At 33.5% G+C, this 20746-nt stretch overlaps 1 protein-coding gene across 1 annotated transcript; it reads right to left on the reverse strand.

Annotated features, from left to right (window-relative positions):
* Positions 1-1294: 1294 nt before the first annotated feature.
* Positions 1295-3423, reverse strand: LOC132602488 (CASP-like protein 1F1). The gene is made up of 3 exons (XM_060315330.1): positions 3094-3423; positions 2896-3019; positions 1295-1924 (listed from the first exon to the last, which is right to left on the reverse strand). Exons 1-3 carry the CDS (start codon positions 3291-3293, stop codon positions 1703-1705), a joined length of 546 nt encoding a protein of 181 aa, XP_060171313.1. The 5' UTR covers positions 3294-3423; the 3' UTR covers positions 1295-1702.
* Between the last annotated feature and the right edge of the window lie 17323 nt (positions 3424-20746).

Below are 20746 nucleotides of genomic sequence, written 5' to 3' on the forward strand. Positions count from 1 at the left end.
AGATCTGAGTAAAATACTCCAAAGATCACTACACACTCAAAAAAAATAACCATCTTTTAAGATTTTCCACCTCACTACAATATCGCTCACACTCTCTATTTTTCCTCACAGACTATTTTCTTATCTGTGAATGACTCACTCTTCTTTCTCTCTTTGTTGGTGTGTTGAATGAGAAGCCTAAAGGCTTCTATTTATAGGAAAAATTGGCTCCCTCTTAACCAATCAAAATGAAGGAAACAATTGCAAATGTCGCGACATAGTTTTCAATTGCAAGATGTCGTGACATAGTTTTCAAGTAGCCAACTTGTTAGAGACAAACTCATGTCCAGACTTCACTTTTCCTCTTCATCAATTGAATGGGTGTGGACCTCATCATGAGCCACACATATTTGCTCGTTTTTAACATAATTCTTTCTCATTCTTCACTTGTTTTGTTGTTGCTGCTTGTATTGATATCGTTTCTCCTTGTTTGGCACTAGTATCATGACCATTTTGGAAGATTTTTCTGACGCTCATTTGTTATAATGGAGCTTTAATGTAATTTTTACTATTGGTTTTGGAGAGATATTCCACATAAACTTCGATCTATGTTTCCCTTGATCAAATTGAACTAAGAGAAGCTTTACCTAATTCCCTTTTTAGTTTAATTAAAGTTCTGTACATTGACGATATAAATTATAATCTTCACACAATCCAGTCATTTAAAAGATCTTTACAGGTAATCTAACAATAGAACAGTATTAACATTAAGTATCCAATCATAACATGTTAAATTACACTGATAAATAACTTATTACATAGTTAGCACTATAACTTAAATCCTTTTTTCCGTCCCACTTTACCTAATATTCTCGTCCCATATTTCTGGTCCACTTTCCTTCAAACTATATATACTTTGATCAACATTTTGAGATATATTTTTTCACCATACTGTCCATCAAACTATATATACTTTGATCAACATTTTGATATATATTTTTTCACCATATTGGTATGAGAAAAATTGCAACTTGTAATACTTTTCGTATAATTTTTGAAAATCTAAATTATAATTTTAAAATATTGAATTGATCTAGTCCAATTTAGCTCCGAATAGTGATCAACTTGACTCTCAAAAAGCGAAACAAGACAGCTAATGGGACAGAGGAGTATGATATCGATTTATTAGTTGTAAAGTGCTATCCATTGTGTATAACCTAAGACTCAGGAATCGTTGTGTCATTTTATTTGTCATTTTGTCATTTCATCGGCTTAGTTTTTGCAGGAATTGCTTCTAGAAACCATTAGAGATTAATTTGGATGATGGACGGACCAATTGATCAGCCTCAAACTATTGATGTCATCTAGCATTATACTTGTTGAATTAAAATCGTTTAGAGTATAAAAGAAGTGATATTACATTTACCATGCATACAACTGAAAAAGAAGAGAAAACAAAGGCCATTACCAACTTAACCTAAACAGGGTTGAACTCTTAATACAACTCAAATTAAAAGATTGATACCTTGCACACTATAGCCGACAACTAATATACAACGCGCATTTGGACTCAGGTAGCCCTCAAATAGCCTTGCATCAATTCAGAATAGTGAAGAATAAACCTAATTAGTTGCTCAATTTTTTTGTTTCTACTCTCTGATATGTTGATGCAAAACGAACTTTCTTGGGCTTCTTCACTGCTAATTAAGATACTTCTGAAGTGTTAAACTTGGATCTGTCTGGATTGATTTGCAGATATTATGGTGAGGCAGAGGTAGAAAAGCACAGCAAAGTAGGAGAGCATGACACCATTTGTAACTTTGTGACAGAATTTGGAAACATGGTCACAAATGGGCATCCATCCTGAATGCATCTCTCCATATTTCCCCACATATCCAACTGCTGTTGCTGCTGCACATCCAGCTAGCAGCAGTGCCATTGCAAGCTGTCCGCACAACAAAATTTCAACATTCACATTATCTACTACCGGAGTAAATACAATTTTACGCTATTTATATCACCTAAAGATGACTATAAATAACTATCCATAAAACATGTGATTAAGAACGTAAAAACAACGTTACATGTTACAATAGGTTAAATTTCAATGATAGTGTGAAAATTCTTTACAATGTGTACTGTAAATATGTTCAATCCAAAGACTTTTTGTGTTTGAGTAGTCCTAATGCCCAACCGTCAACAGAAGGAGAAAAAAGGAACAGAAAAAGGTCATACATTCATACTAGCTAGCAGCATTTATACCAATGTCTCCACTTTTATCCTCTAATTTTTTTTTTATCACAATAATTGATACAGGAAGATTCATCAGTATCCCAACATAGAAATCTGCTTTATAACACTGCAACAACTAAGAAGTTCATTGTACATAACGTCTAGGTTCAGGCCTCATAAGAATAGAATCAAATCAAGAGACAGCAAGACAATTTTTTGCTATTGCGTGACGTAACAAACCAACAATATATGGAAAATAAATATTGTATGAAATTCTAGGATGGGGAAGAAAGGTATATATGGAAACTACCGATTCCTTAGTGTGAAAAAGAAAGGTGTGATTTCCAAACCCCCAAATGGCGTTACAATTACTGAGCTATGTTGCTCATACTCTTTAAAAATGTCGACGGGTGCAGGATGGATCCTCCAAAAGTAGTGTATTTTGGAGGATTCAACACCGGTACGACAACATTTGCAGAGAGTTCAAACAACATAGACGTCGAGTCTCCCTAACTCCAAATTGATTAAGAACTTTACCCAGATCTACTAACAATTTAAAATGAACACCATGAATTGAAGTACTAGAAAGATAGATAAATATTCAAGATTCTCAAAATTTGCTCCTTAACATTTGATAATTAGTGATGGACTGTCAATAAAAAAATGAGTAAAAGTTGGACGTACCAAATCATGAACGAACATGTAAAAGTAGTTCTTTGGGTCAAGTCCCTTATGGCCTAAAACAGAGACAAGAAACAGGGACATAACAGAGAAGGCACATCCTATGATATTTGCAAAAGCAAAGAACCTGCAGAGAACCGCACAAAATAATAAGCAAGATGCTAAAATTTAGAACTTTCAAGGAATAAACTAAGATTTTACTTGAAAATTGGAGAATAGCTATAACGAGCATCCATCTCAATGCCAAATACAGTAACAGTCTGCTTGCTGGTAAGAATAATCCAAGTGGACGCCAATGTGAATGCAGTTGCCATAATTCTCAACATAATCTGTGTTCCCAACAAATATTTGTAACATTTCAAAGGTGGGCTTTGCATATTTTTAGCATCAAAACTCTCCATTTTAGGGATCTCAAAACAGAAGATGTAAAGAAGAAAAACAAGAATGGAATGAAGTGGATGAGTAGATGTTAGTGCTGCTATTTATAGGGGGGAAACAAAATATGTATTGATTGTTAAAGTAGTGTGGGGTAAAGCAAATCAGATTTTAATGGGATTTAGGTATAAATTAGGACCCATTAAATTGTCCTAAAATATCTCATTTTTGTTCTCTATATATTAGCCTTCACTTCCGGAAATACTAATAATGACTGGGCGAGTGGGCATTGGTGTCAATATTATGAAAAATTAGCTTTCGATTAGTGGACCAGAGTTTCACATGTCTTAAAAATTAAGCATGACTTCGTCTTTACTGATATAGTCCACTAACCGAAAAATTACAATTCGAATCATAATGTTACAAATTTGAATCTAATGAGTATTAAGTAAGCTGTGAGTTGAAGTAAAAACTTATTCGTACTCAATGTTTATATTGATTGAATGAATACATAATTTGTATCTTCACATACATTCTTATCACTCAATCTGTTAATCATAATTTATTAGTACACATTCTTGACTCTATTTATGATTTAATTATAATAACTTATTATGATTTGGGGCAACCTTAGGTGCTGATAGATTTTTGTTTAAAGCAAAATGTAAGAGTTTCATTTTCATCCGAAGCTATTCTTCCTCTTCGAAGAAATCAAATTTGACAACCAACAATTAATTTGTGACAAATGGTGCTGTATTTTGTTATATTTTTCTTCCTATATCACCCTTCTAACCACCTTACTGACATTCAAAATAAAAGAAGGGTACGATTCCTCTGTAATTTCATTCATATGTCTGCTTCTGCCCTACTCATATCGACAAAGACTTCTCTGAAATGCAGTCAAACTGTAAGTGTTTTTGCTCTGTGACGTAAAAATAACGAAAACCAAACAAGTTTGGAGAAGACAGTAAATTAATGCGCGTTCATTAATATAAAAAACAGGTAGTAAAAAGAAATTGGCAAAGGAGTCAAAATTGACTGCCAAAAATTCCACAAACAAAAAGTTGTAGTGCTGTACAAATGCTAGACGGATTCATAACATATTTTTGGTTACCTAATAATTGCTCAATTTTGACACAGAAAACTAAGAAATGGTACCGCTCGTTTAAAATAAGTGTTCACTTAGTCTTTAGTCTTTTGAACAACTCTTAAAAAAATACTAACTAAGAAATGGTACCGCTCGTTTAAAATAAGTGTTCACTTAGTCTTCAGTCTTTTGCACACCTCTTAAAAAAATACTAACTTCTGATTTATTTTTTTAGGTATTTTGACTAAATTAGCCTTAATTAAATACAACCTAATTAATATAGTTTCTTGATTATATAAAAACTCACTTATCTAAATAGGTATAAATTTGGAAGAAAATAATTAGTTCCTTCTTGGTTATGTAAATGGTCACTTATTTTGAACTAAAATAAAAAAGCTAAGCGGACACTTATGAACCTGTGGAAGTAATAGGAACATTGGAAAAGTACATTTAGCTTTCCTGTAGTCAGTGACCTAAATTCCATAAAAAGGATAAAGGATTCATTTTTTTATTTCTCATCGGTGTTTGATATTTATATTGAAGCCCGATTAAATTTGGATCACGCGCTAGAAGGCTCATTTGAATCAAAGGCTTCTAGCAAAAAGCATTTTCACACTGATTTGTATGGAGCAAAATGAACAATACTACTATTTAGTAGTGCCCACTATCTTTTTCTTTCAAATCAACAAGAGTCAAGACCCACTACGTAATAACTTCTGTATTCAGAGGCTACTAGTTACGACTTCGCTAGCCTCTCACTTCAAAGTAGAAAAATGAGCACTTAAAAGTTAGTACTACTATAAATTATGTTTGGGCATGAAATTCACTTAGAGAAAAAAATTAAATGCTGTAAGCAATGAACAAGGTGAAATGAACGGTCACCAAAGGTATTCTGGGATATATAGGATCTTTCTATCTTTAAATTGAGTTCCAAAAAAGTGAAGAAGCCTAAAACGCGTCTCTCTTAAATCAGCTCTACACAATTTGAATTAATTCAATGAATTTTGAATACCAATAGTTGTACTAAAAAATTGAAATGAACTGGCAACGAGGTGCATTTTCATTTGTGAGTCGATCGGCTCTATTGATTGGTGGCAAAGACTAAGGTTTGACTTTAAGGAAAAGAATAAAAGTAGTTCAACAGTCTGTATGCTCTAGTCTATTTGTAGGTTCAGGTGTCCCAATAGGGAAAAATATGAGTCCCCAACTTTTTTAGTATGGAAAAAAAAAATACTTAAGTAGTTTTCACGCACAGATTTTGTGCTTAAAGAGGCTACTTTTTTTTAAGCTATCAAAATCACGTTTTTTTCATATTTTGGGCAAAGATTAGTCATGTTTCAAAATCCTGAAATATCAATATTTATATAGGACTTAATATTTTTTTTTGCATACAATAATGTCGGCTCATTACATCAAGTATAAATAAACGTTTGAATCGTCATTTTAAGGGTTCTAAAGTGCCCCGAAGTAAGTTTTGTTTGTTTGGAAACTTGTCTTCTTTAAGTTTAAGTGTCTATTTTATAGGATTTTGATCTAAGTGTTTTGTTATTTAGTCAAATCGAATGTACAAATAAAAATATTTTGATCTACCTTTAATTTTTTATATTATGTTATTATTATTTTTTGTATTTTTTGTTTTTGCTATGTCTTTTCTGTAATTCGCATTTTTTTAATGTAATGTGTATTTTGTTGTAACACCTCGTAGCTTCAGATGAAGGTTTGACTCATAAGATGATAATATAATGGAACCAATATGAGAGTTATATGAAGTGTTTTGAAAACTAATCAAGTCATAAGGAATGTCTTTGGGCAAAGCAAAGTTGGAAGTCACTCTACGGGGCATGTTTGCAAGTGAGTTTGTAGAAGGTCTTACTTCCTACGACCATAAACCCTTTATTAATTAGGAATTTGGGAAAACTTCCTAAATGAAAGTTGTAGCCCTTTGAAATATCTTTCCAGCGGTATATTATTAGGGTTAAGGGGACATCTATACAAAAAGTTATGGTCATTTTACTGAAGGATTACACAGCAGTCCGTTCACTGGTCATGTTATACGAACTGGTTATACGACTCATATAATTTTATACAGACTGTATAACTCGTCCGTACTTCATGAAACCTCAACCCGACATTCTGTTTTGTGCCATGATAAAATATGGTCATATTATACGGACCGTATAATATGTCCATATAATTTCCGCCTCACTTTTGTATAAATTCAAGCCTTGAGTTCTTTTATTTCATTATTCACAATTTCAAGCCCTAGCAACAATCCAAAACATCAAGGTAAGTCAATTCAAACCCTTCCAACGCAATTCTAACATATACTCTAATAATCTAAGCAAGAAATCATTGTTCCTAATCTAGGGTTTTCAAGAAAACCCATCTCAAGGTTCAAGAATCAAGATTTAGGAAATCTTCTCCAAAATTCAAGTCTTTAATTCAAGTTTTGGAGCAATTAAGGTATGTAGAACTTCCATCCACATGTGGGAATCTCTACGTTCTTCCCCATGCTCCGTTTCTTGATATCCATGAAGTTCAAATCCCAGGGCATTAAACCCAACATATTGGTAGCCCGTATTTATGTATTTATGTACATGAATTTTGTATCTATATTCGTTATTATATTCCTAATCTTTCGTTACGGTTATTAGGAACCCAAGCTTAATCCGTGAATCATGAATTCATCCTCATGCATTCCCATTAGGTTTTTATCAAACTTTATGGTTTTATTAGCAAGACACAAGCATGCTTTCAAGATAACTATATACATTTATGATTATTATTATTATTATTATTATTATTATTATTATTATTATTATTATTATTATTCATGAATCAAGAACATGTTTGCAAGACTATGACAAGTTATCTCATGAAGCCATGTTACAAGATATTTCATAAAACCATGTTACAAGTTATTTCGTGAAATCATGATTACAAGTTATTTCACGAAAATCGTGGGCTTCTTAGCCAACTATATCATGTTCATATTTTTTTTTTTGGGATTTGCTTAGTTAACCGAGAAGGCTCAGTAAAGCCTAAAACTACGTAGCCACCGTAGGATAAGGGATGTCAGCAAGGAGGCAACACCTTCATTATGCAGTTTGGATCCTTACATGCTTATTATTACTTAAATCTCATATCCCTGGCAAGGTGTGAGTGTTCTGCTGGTAGGACGCAAGTACTAGATCATGTTGTCGGTTATACTATAGCATTCCCCACGTTACAAGCAGTTTTATATACATGTATTTCCATTGATTTACTGTTTTTTAACTTTACTCACGTTTCATGCTCACATTCAAGTTATATGCAGTTTCAGTTCATATTCTATACCTATGTTGTGCCATGTTCTTTATTTCAGCAGGTGTTACATACTAGTACTATTCACCATGTACTAACGTCCCTTTTTCCCGGGGCCTGCACTTCACCGTGCAGATACCGATTTTCAGGAGCATACACCTGCACAGTAGGATCACCTCAGTTATCAGCTTATTGGTGAGCCCCACTCCTCTCGGGGTTCAACATGGAGTCTGCATTAGTATTCAGTTTATGGTAGTCCAGGGCCATGTCCTGGTAGTTAGTATCTAGACATGTTTTAGAGGTTTCATAGACATATGTTAGTTCACAGAGTCAGTTATGCTTTCATGTTTGCTGACTATTACGTTTTCATGATTTTTCATGCTATGAGATAATTTCAAGACTTTATTCCGCAATTACATTTTCACGATTCACTTAAATTGCATCATATAGATTATATTGTTTTGATGCCCATGTTGACAAACAAGCCATGAGGTTCGCTCGGACACATGCAAGCAAGGCCCGAGTGTCGTGTTACGCCCAGGCCATGGTTCGGGACGTGACATTTGTATTGTTTGGAAACTTGTTATCTTTATATTCAAATATTATATTTGAATGTACAAATATAAATATTTTATTTAATAATAATTCATCCAATACGAGAGGTTTATACTTATTCAAAAATAATTCATTAAATTAAATTACAATACTAATTCAAAGCAATACAATACTAAATTACAGTAACAATACAATTTTCAAGTTCTGGAGGCTTTATTACTTCGAGACGTGCTTGTACCACCACGGCGTTGTTGCCTACACGAACGCTTGTGATGGCCATATTGCTTACATGTATAGCACTTGCGAGAGTAAGTTCTTTAACTAACATCCATTTGATTAGGTCTATGATTCTGTGAGTTAATGCCCAATTTCCTGATGTAATCCTTGTTAGCAACTATCGAAAACGGCTCGTTTGGCTAATAAGTTTCATTACCAAGTGGATGGAATTGGCCGGAATATGCTCTAAGGTAATTGTAGACCTTGTATTCCCCGCCACATAACTTGTTACCGTTTTTTTCATTCTCTCGATACACTTTACAACATGAGAACACGGCATGTGGTACGTTTGCCACTTACCACAAGTGCATGTTCTTGTTGCCTCATAAATGGTATGCACGTTTCCACCCTTAGCGTTGTAATAACCCGTCCTAACTTCATACACACGTTGAATAGGGTCATACTCGGTCATTTGGTGAAGCTCACATTTTTTCTATAATGCTCCATATTATTGGAGGGCTTTGGTATCCATGTCCCGCCTTCGGCTAATATCGCTCCGGCCTGCCTTATCCTAACCACAAATCGCTCCATAACCTGCGTGACAGGCCCGAGCATAATTCAGCAAGCCATTGAAAGAATCTGAGTTGTTTGTTGTGAGCATGCCCCATTTTTTGCCTCCATTAGCATGAAGCGCCCATTTTTCAATTTCGAGCTTCATCAACCAAACGTATGCGGGTTCACTAACTGCCTTGATCAGATCCATTTTTGCAGCCCATTTTCTTTGTTGATGCTCTATCGCAGCCCCCCACATCAATTTGTTTAGAGTGCCATTGTGAAACTTTGATTGTAAATTTCCCTTTAAGTGCCTTGAGCAATAGCGATGGTAAACAAGGGGAGGCTGCCACCCTGCCAAATTATCCATATTGTGCAATATGTCATTATGACGATCAGACAGCACGCATATGCCCGTACGATCCTTAATAACATGAGTCTTCAAATGGGTCAAAAAGACCCCCTCATATGTTGTTGCTCTCGTTAGCGGCAATTGCGAAAGCAAGAGGGAATATTGACCCATTGGCATCCATTCCTACTGCAATTAGGAGCTCGATGTCGTATGCACCATATATATGTGTGCCATCTATGGATATCACTGGCCGACAGTGAGCAAACCTATCAATACATGGTTTGAATGTCCAAAATACGAAGTTGAAAATTTTACCCTCTATAAGCCGCCACTCTACAACAGTACCAGCATTAAAATGTTATAGAGCCGCCATATACCTTGGCAGCGATTGAAAAGAGATATGCCAATTTCCAAAGATCATCTCAAAAGCGCGTCTACGCCCAAGAAATCCCTTTCTGTTGCTTATAGTTTTACCATATACGGTTTGAACGTTTCTAATGCAATCTTTGATGGGGATCCTGCACAAGTTTAAACAAACAACATTTAGTAATGATCTTTTAATTGATATAAGACATATAATGTACTAGGTAGGATAAGTTACCTTGGCGTTTCGACAACGTCTTTAAGTAATACTTGAGCAATCATATTTGTATCTAAATTATAATTATCTGCTCGATTGTCTTCCATATCACAAGTGTGTTTTTGGCGGAATTTTGTGATAGCCCACATACCATCAGGTTAACAATTCCCCGAAGCAACCACTCACAGCCTTGATGCCGTCGTCTACAAACTAGCCTCCATATCTTTGTGTTTGACTGATCAACCTTAAACTCCCTCATGTCCTTAAAGCAATAAATTTTGACAGCCCGTTGCAACGCCTTTTTGGATGCGAATAGCATTCCTTTTGCAAGGTAACTATGATCTTTGTTGAGATCTTTTGGTTCAATCCAGGTTTTTAGGCAACTATGATCATCTTCTCTTGTGAAAATGCATCTCACGACCTTGCAGGCTGTCAAAATAAGGAATATTGTTAGAATGCCACTGAATTGGGCTTTCAGAAGTTGGGTTTTCCGCCATCGGTGGTGGTACGTGGTGGTGCATTGGTTCTTGTTGGTTTTGCCTTTGAGGAATATTGTTGGTCATACCAACTTGAACATCATCATCATCTTCATCATCGGTTACCTCTGCATTATTAGCTATTTCATCGTCATTACTTGATGATGACTCATAATAATTTGGAAAATCTTCATTATCAAGTGCATTCCTCCTCCTACACGAAAAGTAACATATTTTAAATACCAACATATATATATACATATTATTTAATATAAAGGTGATGAACTTACTGTTGTTCATAAGTATTGTCATGGTGTGGAGACTGATCAACTCCACCGAACTGAGAGGATTGACCAACATCCATATTTGGTACCACTGGCGAGTTTTGAGAATAGTTCCTATAAAGATTTGAAAAATTATTATTTACCAATTCATACAACAAACACGTGCCACTACACACAATAATTATATAAAAAAGCATATTTACCAATTTTCATTGTAAGCTTAATTAAATTGTTGGCTTAGATTTTCCAGCGACACTTGACCACTCAAAATGTCTCCATAAGAACTTAAGTCCCCATAAATGTTACCATGAATAGGCGGGAATTGAGGGACTTCTTGTCGAGGTAACTTTTCAACATATATCTCAAGAACTTTAATGGATACTAAATCACTATATTCTTCCGCCGATCCTAAATAATCACTCAAACATTCATCATCGTTGATATTGTGCATGCCATAACGCACTACACCGTTTGATATTGTTTATGGATATCTGCCTGTTATTGAGATTCCAAACTCAGTGGGTGTAGTTTTCATTTTTTTGGTGCATGTAACTAACTAGTGTTTCATAATTTAAAGTTGTTGGAAATTTAACATGGGCTTTTAGTTTTATACTATAACGAACAGAGTAATTGTCCTCAACGATATCTCTATCCCAAAATAGTGAAACCCTAACAGTTGAAGCATCTTGAGACATTTTTTCTATGAACTTCGATTTTTTTTCCAATGACTTGTAAGACTTAGACTTGTGAAATTGATGAGTTTTTAACTCGTCCAACATTCATGTTAAATAGATTGCTGAAATTGTCATGTGTGATCTGTTGTCAAATCAACACTTACATTGCGTATTAAAATAGTGTGCAATACAAGTGAGAATCATATTGAAACGTATATTTGGCATGCTCACATTAGACATTTGAAACGTAGAGTAATATTATAAGATGGCCTACATTTAGTAGATCAACATCAATGAGGAATTCAATACCATATTATAAAAATATATTTTAGATTTAATTCAAATTTAAAGGTTAACTCAAGAGGTCAAATAATGCGGCACTGTATTGTCAAATCAAGTCTTTATGTGTCATATATTGCTGAAATTGTCATGCGTGGTGTATTGTCAAATCAACACTTACATTGCGCATTAAAATGATGCGCAATACAAGTGAGAGTCATATTAAAACGGTCAAATAATGCAACATTGTATTGACAAATCAAGTCTTTATGTGTCATAGATTGTTGAAATTGTCATGCGTGGTGTGTTGTCAAATCAACACTTACATTGTCCATTAAAATGATGCGCAATACAAGTGAGAGTCATATTAAAACGGTCAAATAATGAAGTACTATAAATAACATGATTGACAATTTCTAGAAGTATTCACATTAAAACGAGTTATCATGTCATTCTACACCTAATTTAGTAATCTTGATTCTATTATATGTTTTACCCCAGGAAACATATTCGAAGCAATGGGTAGGACATGGAAACTAGATGATGATTTTCAATACTCAAATAACCCTAACAACATATTCAATCGAGAATTCAATAATAAAATGAGAATGGGGTGGGATTGGCGTGTTAGGGAGGCTGCAGCACTGGAGCAAAAGTTAGCGTCAGTAGGGCTTAAACGCCCAAAAAAACGTGCTATATCAATGCCTCGTGGAACTCCACAAGAGTTTAATTTGCTCTTAACCATTTTCGCGAAGAGAACAATCGAATGCAAATACATTACCTTAGGGCAGAATATGGTGTACATGGCAGCACAAGATTTAGATCCAAATGGAATTCGGACTGTGAGATATCCAATAAAGATTAATATTTTTTTATATAAAGTAAGTATGTAGGGTCATAAATACCCACCCCTCCCAACTAGGGGTGCATGGGGATTTGCAACTATATAAGTAGCCCTTTATTTTGTTATTAGACTACAACGTATTCAATGTCGAGTAGTAGAAACGCACCTTCCCTCCTTCCAAAAGAACCAAATAGCAGTGATGATGAGAGTTCAAATCATAGCATTTTTTCGAGTGATAACAGTGATTTCAAACTAGACGAGCTAAATTCCCACCTTCTTATAAAGCGTAATGATGATTTCTGCAATGTGAAATATTCAGATCTGCGAGAATATTATTGTCGTTTACGCCAGAGAATGGTCACATCGGCTTGCCGAATCAAAACGTCTTGTTCGTGAATTGAAAAATCTCAACGCTCCAATCCCAAAAAGGTACTCAATAACCATGCCTCGAGTAGGTTCAGAAACTTGCGAGCTTGCAGCACAAAGGATTAGAAAAGAAAACAACAGAATGCTGGCAAGACGTTGTCGATTTTACATGCTAAAGTTGGCCGAAGAACAAGCATCATCAACCGGTAGAGAACTAACATCTACTGAAAAAAAAATGTATCTTAAGAAACCGCCAATATTTTTCTGAGAATGATATTGAGGACTTCTATTTTGATGAAGATTAAGGGTTATTTAAGTTCTTTTAAATTTCTAACTCATGCGGTTAATTTGTATTGTTAGTTTATAATAAAGTCATCAATAAGAAAAAAATTAGTAAGTTTTTAATTTGCTTTGATTGTTTAAGTCTATTATTAATTTCTAGAGTTAATAATCCGAAAAAAAATTCAACAATAATAACTGCATTCACAAACATCGGGTTTATAGCAAAGTTTGAGGTTTGGGAGCTTTGAGACATGTTTTTTTTTTTTTTTGGGGGGGGGGGGGGGGGGGGGGGGAGAAAAAGTGTGTTGAAGGGGTGCAAAATGGAGGAAATGAAGGAGAAGAGTTTGCTAAAAAATGGCTAAGTGGGGAAGAGAAGGCACTCCATTTTTCTCCATGGAAGTTGGTTTGAACTCTTCAGCCTCTAGGTTAAGTGTTTTTTAGCTGAAATTGTTGTTGTCATTGCTAAAATAAGAACAACAAGAGAAAAAAAAAAAGAATATAATGAACTTTTACAAGATAGATGAAAGGGTGTTGTATGGTATCAAAGATTTAATTAATATTAATTGCTTTGTTAACTCGTGCTCGAATTTTCTATGCTACACAGATGAATATCTTCCAGTTGTTTTCTCTCCTTCGAGGAACGGTGCATCTAGCTTGACAAAGCCAATACCTATTGGCAAACTGGCTCTAGGTCCTCCGGTTTCCTCGTCCCCTCCTTCGCCCAATGGTTATTAATTAGAATCTTTGTTGCTATATAAGTTGAACCAAAATAACACTAACAAGTTTCCAAACAAACAAAACTTACTTCGGGGCACTTTAGAACCCCTAAAATGACAATCCAAAACGTTTAGGTGTACTTAATGTAATGAGCCGACATTATTGTACGCAAAAAAAGATATTAAGTTCTATATTAAATTTTGATATTCCGGCGTTTTGAAACATGACTAATCTTCAGTCAAAGTGCAGAAAAAACGTCAATTTTTTTTTTTTAAAAGGCCAAAGAACAAAGGGGGCAGTTTGTTACCTCTTTCATGCACAAAATCTGTGTGTGAAAGGACCAAACTCAAAAAGTTACAATTTGGTCCTTTCACGCACATAATTTGTGCGTGAAACCTACTTATGTATTTTTTTTTTGTTTGTGTCAGTTTAGTTTTTTTTTTTCCATACTAAAGCAGTCGCGGTCTCGGAAAAATATTGGTGCCAAAATATTAGGAAGACTTATGCTATTTGTAGTTAGAGGTGGAAGTTTGGTTCTTCAAAATTTCTGTTCGATTTTCGATTTTCATGCCCAACCTGACTTGTAGTCCCAACTGCTTCAGGCTGCTACTTAAGATTAGAGCTCTTGATTACTAATGCGTATTGAGTAGTACTTTTTCCTATATGAATTAAATATTTTATTTTCATCTAGCGTGTTTTTATTTATTTCAATATTTTCTCTTAAGATTATTATTGTTGTTCTCTTGGTCAAAAGAATACAGATACGTTCAGATGAGAGCATCTATTTTAAGGACAAAGGACTCGAAATCTGTCACTCTCACGTTGCAGCGGTAAACTTACTCATATCAAATATTTACACCAACTAAATCAATGAGCGCAAAATATATGTTTTGAAACGTACATTAATTTTACTTTAATTTTTAACTGTTAAAATTAAATTATTTGATTTGGTGTAGATATGTAGATATCAAGTGTAGATAACAATTTGCTACTATGTTGCAACTTTCACCCGCGATCTGACAGTACAACACTCTTACTTGGCAAAAATTTACTCGCAGGCAGCACCAAATATTTATACCAAGTAAATAGATGCATGACATATGTTTGTATATAGATTCTTAACATGCATTCTCAGCTCATTCAATCATTCAACTTTAGTAATTTTACATGGTTTAGTGTAAACACCTGGTGCGAATTAATTTTATATACTTGGTTCTGGTGTGAAATGTTCAAAATTCATATCAAGAACGTCAAGCTGATCTTGGAAAATTTTGCCTTCCTATCATGCAGTACTTCTCCTGTTTCTAGGGAGATGAAATGTCTGATCAGAAACTTCGATCAAGTGACATTTCAACATCCTTTAATATCACATAGTTGCACACTTTAAGACCAATGCATTGTATACTTACAGAAAATACATATATCAATATATCAAACAAAAGATATTCACTCCGTCTCAATTTATGTGACACCGTTTGATTAGGCACGGAGTATGACAAAAAGATTTTTGAAATTTGTGTTCCAAAACAAGCCTAAAATAAATGTGTGGTTGTAAATCATCTTGTAAAGTTAAATTGTTTTAAATATAGAAATGTGACATTATTCTTGCGACAGACTAAAAAGAAAAGTGAGCTACATAAATTAATTGGGACAGAGGGAGTAATAAATAGCAAAAATTATACTTATTAATACATACAGCTAGTTAAAAGAAGATGCCTTAAACAAATATTCCCTCCGTCCCATAAGAAGTATCACCTTAGCAAAAAAAAAAAATTATCCCATAATAAGTGTAACCTTAAGAAGCCAAGACATAAATTAGCTAGTTTTTTCCAATTCTACCCTTAGACAATAAGTAACATCTAAATGATGATTGAAAAAGCCATATAGTAACTTGTTATTGTTGGATTCTCAATGTCAAAAGGTTTACTTCTTGTGCATGCTCGAATCAAAAGGTAAAAACAATTAATTTTTATTATGTAATTTGATAAACTTCACATGACATTATTGATTTCTTAATATGCGTGTTTTTGGTTAAGATGATACTTATTATGGGACGGAAAGAGTATAACAAGAATAAAAGAAAGAAAAAACAAAGAACCATTCTACGTATTCTCTTGATGTAAACAAGTGTGAAAAAGGAGTTGAGTATATAAAGCAAGATTCAAACTTTTAATAATTATTTTTAACATGTGGCACTGTATAACTCTATTGAAGGTTAACGGAGCAAAAATCATTCGAACAAACAATAACGAACTTTTGATAAATTTTCTTTAACTTTAACTTCACATAACTTTTTTTTTATCTTCAACTTCAAAAAGTCCTGACGGAATAATTTTTCTTTTCTACGTCATTTTACAAGACATTAATATCCATTGTTTTAATTTACTTATCTTATTTTTATTTTTAGTCTGTTTAAAAAATATCCCTTTTATATTTTATAATTTCATAATTCCAACATTCTACCCGACATGTTTAAGATTATAAAATTCAAAAGACATTTTGATACATTATTCATATCTTTAATTTAAGATCACAATATATAGTAAAAGAACTATCAACTTTTATCTCTATAATAATCATCAACTAAGAAACAAAAATGAAATAAGAAAATATTTTTTAAAATAGATTATAAATATTTATAGTTATAAAATTGTATATTAGTAATTTTATCTAGCCCATATAAATTATATTTAGAATATAATAGTTAAATTCACTCTTTCATCACGAATTGAGTATCTACATGTTTAGAAAAGACTAGGGGCAAGTGCTATTACGCTGTAATATATTTCTTTGAGTTTAAGTTTGATGTATTGATAGACTAGGGGATGATCGCCCGTGCCAGCATGGGGCCCAATATTGCCATAAGTTTTTACCCCTTTTATGTTATTATAAGTTTTTATCCTTTGGGCTTAATACCTAAATAGCCCCTAAACTTGGCATGTTTTGTAAGATAAACATATAAACTTATAAAGTGACCAGATAGACACTTAAACTTGTCCAAAATGTAATTTTTAAACACATTTGTCCATCCTAGCAATTCACGTGTTTTGTATTTTGGAATGAGCGCGTGAAACTTTTGCAAAATTGCTGAGTCAGCAAAATAATAGAATTTTTTTTTGGCATACCTGTTTTTTTTTTTTTTTTTGGGGGCATAATTGTCTCTTTAGTTTCTAACCTTTACACCTGAGAAAAAAAAAAAAAAAGGTAAGATCTCATCTAATATAATGATGTACTTTCTACACTATAAACTCAAATTGATTAGATTTTGGTAAAATAAAATGTAATTTAATATAATAGCTTATTCAAACTTTTTCTAAATTTTCTCATAATTTGTTATAGTATTTCGTCTTTCAAAGGTAGGAAATAGAAGTTCAAAATATTTTTGAGTTTCTTAGGAATAAAATTTAAAAATGATGTTGAAAAGAGTGAACAGTTGCTCTTTTTTTTTCTTATAGATAAGAAATACATGCTTGAATTTTTTGCTTTTTTCTAGACGTTTGATGTTATTATTAATGAACAAAGCAAATATGTTATATGTGCACCGCTGGAAAAAATATCAATATACTCTGTCTTCAGTAAAAGATTCTCTAACCACTGAACTCCTTCGCTTATTTCTTTCTTCCCCAAAATAATTATTACTATTTCAGTTCATTATTCAAAAAAAGTATACTTTGACAAATCGTTTTAGCTGAAGTTATTACAATTACGAATTAATTACCATAGTTATCAAAGCCTTTCTTGTTTAGATCGAATCTAAAAAGCACTCAGAAAACAATACAAGAAAAATCAATTAGCAATGCAACATTATTGTGCTTATGAAGCCATTTTTTTTAGAGAACTTAATTTGCCAGAGAAAGGAAGGGACAGCATGGGGGATGAAGAAATGGAGGGAGTGACCTGGCAGTGGTGGGGTGAGAAGTGGTTTTAATATTGTCAATTCTTTTGAAAATTACACGTGTCATTTAATAATTGGTGTATTTAACACATGAAAGCAAGTGTAATCCACGCACTAGGCCTTATGTGCATAAGTGTTTAAAAGATACACTTTTACCAAGTTCAAGTGTTTATCTGATCACTATGTAAGTTTAAGTGTCTATGTTATAAAAGGTGCCAAGTTTAAGGGGCTATCTAGGTATTTAGCCTTTTTTATGTGAACTTTTTTTATATAGAATAACTTAATCAAATACTTCTTGGTTTGTTTTGCAAAGGCCAAACCCATCGACAAACACCTGTGGTCGTCCACTTTTTTCACTTGAACACCTGAAGTGATCCTTGCTCCATTTAGACATGTCGGGTGGGCCATTTCTATTCCGTTTAGATACTTTTTGCACCGATATCGGAGCAAAACCAACACCAGTCGTCTCCTACATGAATTAAGTGGCCAATTAAATTGTGTCAGCTCATTTAAATTGTGCCAACTCAATTAAATTGTTCCAACTCATTTTAATTATAAATTCATTAATTTGTAAATTCGTGGAGTTTTGACCATTAAAAATTGGGGCTTTTGGGCTGGTTGGATGTGCAATGAGGTGGCGCCCCATTTGGTGTTGGTTTTGCTCCGATAACGGTGGAAAAAGTGTCTAAGCAGAATAAGAATAGCTCACCTGAAGTGTCTAAATGGAACAAGGGTTACTTTAGGTGCTCAAGTGAAAGAAGTGGACGACCACATGTGTCTGTCGATGGCTTTGGCCTTTTGCAAATAAAAGAACAACATGTTATTGCATGTTATTTATTAGTAAATTAGTTTATCTCACAGCGGTGGAATCTTATATGTATTTGATATTTACATTAAGCTAACAAATATTCGCTCCGTTCCTTTTTTACTTGTCCAATATTACATGACACTCCTCTTAATATAGTATTTAGTAGGAATTTATTTAATTAAATTAATCTTATTAATTGCTTTGAAATATAAGTGTCATTATTTGTTTTTTATGCAGTTACTTAATGATAGGAGTAATATTAAAAGAAAATAATAAATCTCTCTTAATAGGCTATAATGGACAAGTAAAAAGAATAATCTATTTTTTTAGTATACAAGGGGATAAGGATATATGACATGTATTTAAACATAAATTTTTAGTATTTAATAGTAATAAATAAATATACATTATTACCTCATTAAACAACATAACTACAATAAAATTACACACTTTTATATAAATTTGGGTATAAATAAGTAATTTACCCTTCCCCATATTCAAATAGGAAATATAGGATATATGACATGTATTTAAACATAAATTTTTAGTATTTAATAGTAATAAATAAATATACATTATTACCTCATTAAACAACATAACTACAATAAAATTACACACTTTTATATAAATTTGGGTATAAATAAGTAATTTACCCTTCCCCATATTCAAATAGGAAATATAAGGGCCAATAGTCTGAGCTTTGAAAAGTTTGATGGCCAGGACTTGTAATTTAACAGAAAATAATGGACTTTTTTTTGAGTTGTTGATAAGGTTAAGCAAAGAAACAGAGAGGACAACCTTCCTAAGCAAGGTCATTTTGCAAAATGTTTGAAAGACCAAAAATACCCTTATTTTGAATTTTATTGACAATAAGCTAATATGTTGAAACCATCCTTTATTATATATAAAAATTAATATATTAAAATAGATTTATGTAATCTGGTTATTTATAAAATAATTATATATAAATTTCTATAGTATACAGTTAACAATAGTGCATGAGGCATAGGTGGAAGTGAAGATCGAGGAGCAAGTCATACCAGGAGAGGAAGCTTCAAATATTTTGGGTCCATAATTCAAGAAGATGGAGAGATTGGCGATGATGTCGCTCACCGTATTAAAGCGGAGCGGGTGAAATTGAAGGTCGTCTCTAGGGTGTTGTTCGATAAGAATGTGTCGCTTAGGCTTAAAGGTGGTGCCTTTCGGGAGCGATATGGGGATAATAAAGCGTGGGAGTTGTATTGAAACTGGGACTCAAAAGGAAACTTGAAAAGAAAAAGAAAAAAACGAAAAGAAAAGAATAAGCTAGGCATAAATCGATATGCTTAAATTGAAATAAATTTACATTACCAATGTTGTCGAGCCAAGAGCACCTTCATTCCTACATTAAATGGTGGATGTACAAATCCAAAACGGTGCGCCCGACACACATGTTTTAGCCTTGTGTGTCCATAATTCGGAATAGGTGATTTAGCGGTTGTCGCCCGACTAAACATACCAATACCCAGAGAAATATGATCACGAATGAAGTTATAGGGGCCAAGGTGGGTGTGTCATCAGTGGAAGACAAGATGATTCAGACATGTGAAGAGAAGTTGTAAGGATGCGCAAGTTGAAGGGCGTGAGAGGTTGGATGTAGCAAGAGTTTAGAGAGGTAAAAGTAGATCGAAGATGAACTGGGGGAGCTGATTAGAGAGGACATGGCACAACTTGAGCTGACTGAGGACATAACCTTAAATAGGAAGGTATGAAGGTCGAGGTTAAGGTAGAAAGGTAGTAGGTAGCTAGGGGTATTTAGGGTGCAATATTTATTCTTCTTTTTTCCTTTAACTTTAGTAGTAATACTCAGTTATCGTGTTGTCACTTATTCTTCGACATGCATTACTGCTTGTTTTTGCATTTGTTTGTATTTCGCTATTTTATTGTCCATTTTCTAACAATCATGCGTCAGATACCTTTCTTCTGAACGGAGGGTCTATCGAAACAGTTTCTCTACCTCACAAAGATAAGGTAAGGTCTGCGTACATTCTATCCTCCTCGAACCTCACTTGTAGGATCACACCGAATTTGTTGTTTGTTTATATTTAATAAAATACTTAATAGTCTAGAAGAAAAAAATACTCCTATAATAATTGCCTAGTAAAGAAAGTATTTAGTCCACTATCACATAGTATAAACTACACCGGATGGTATAAAATTAACGGTAAAA

This window comes from Lycium barbarum, chromosome 1, assembly GCF_019175385.1.
Source record: "Lycium barbarum isolate Lr01 chromosome 1, ASM1917538v2, whole genome shotgun sequence".
Lineage (NCBI taxonomy): Eukaryota > Viridiplantae > Streptophyta > Magnoliopsida > Solanales > Solanaceae > Lycium > Lycium barbarum.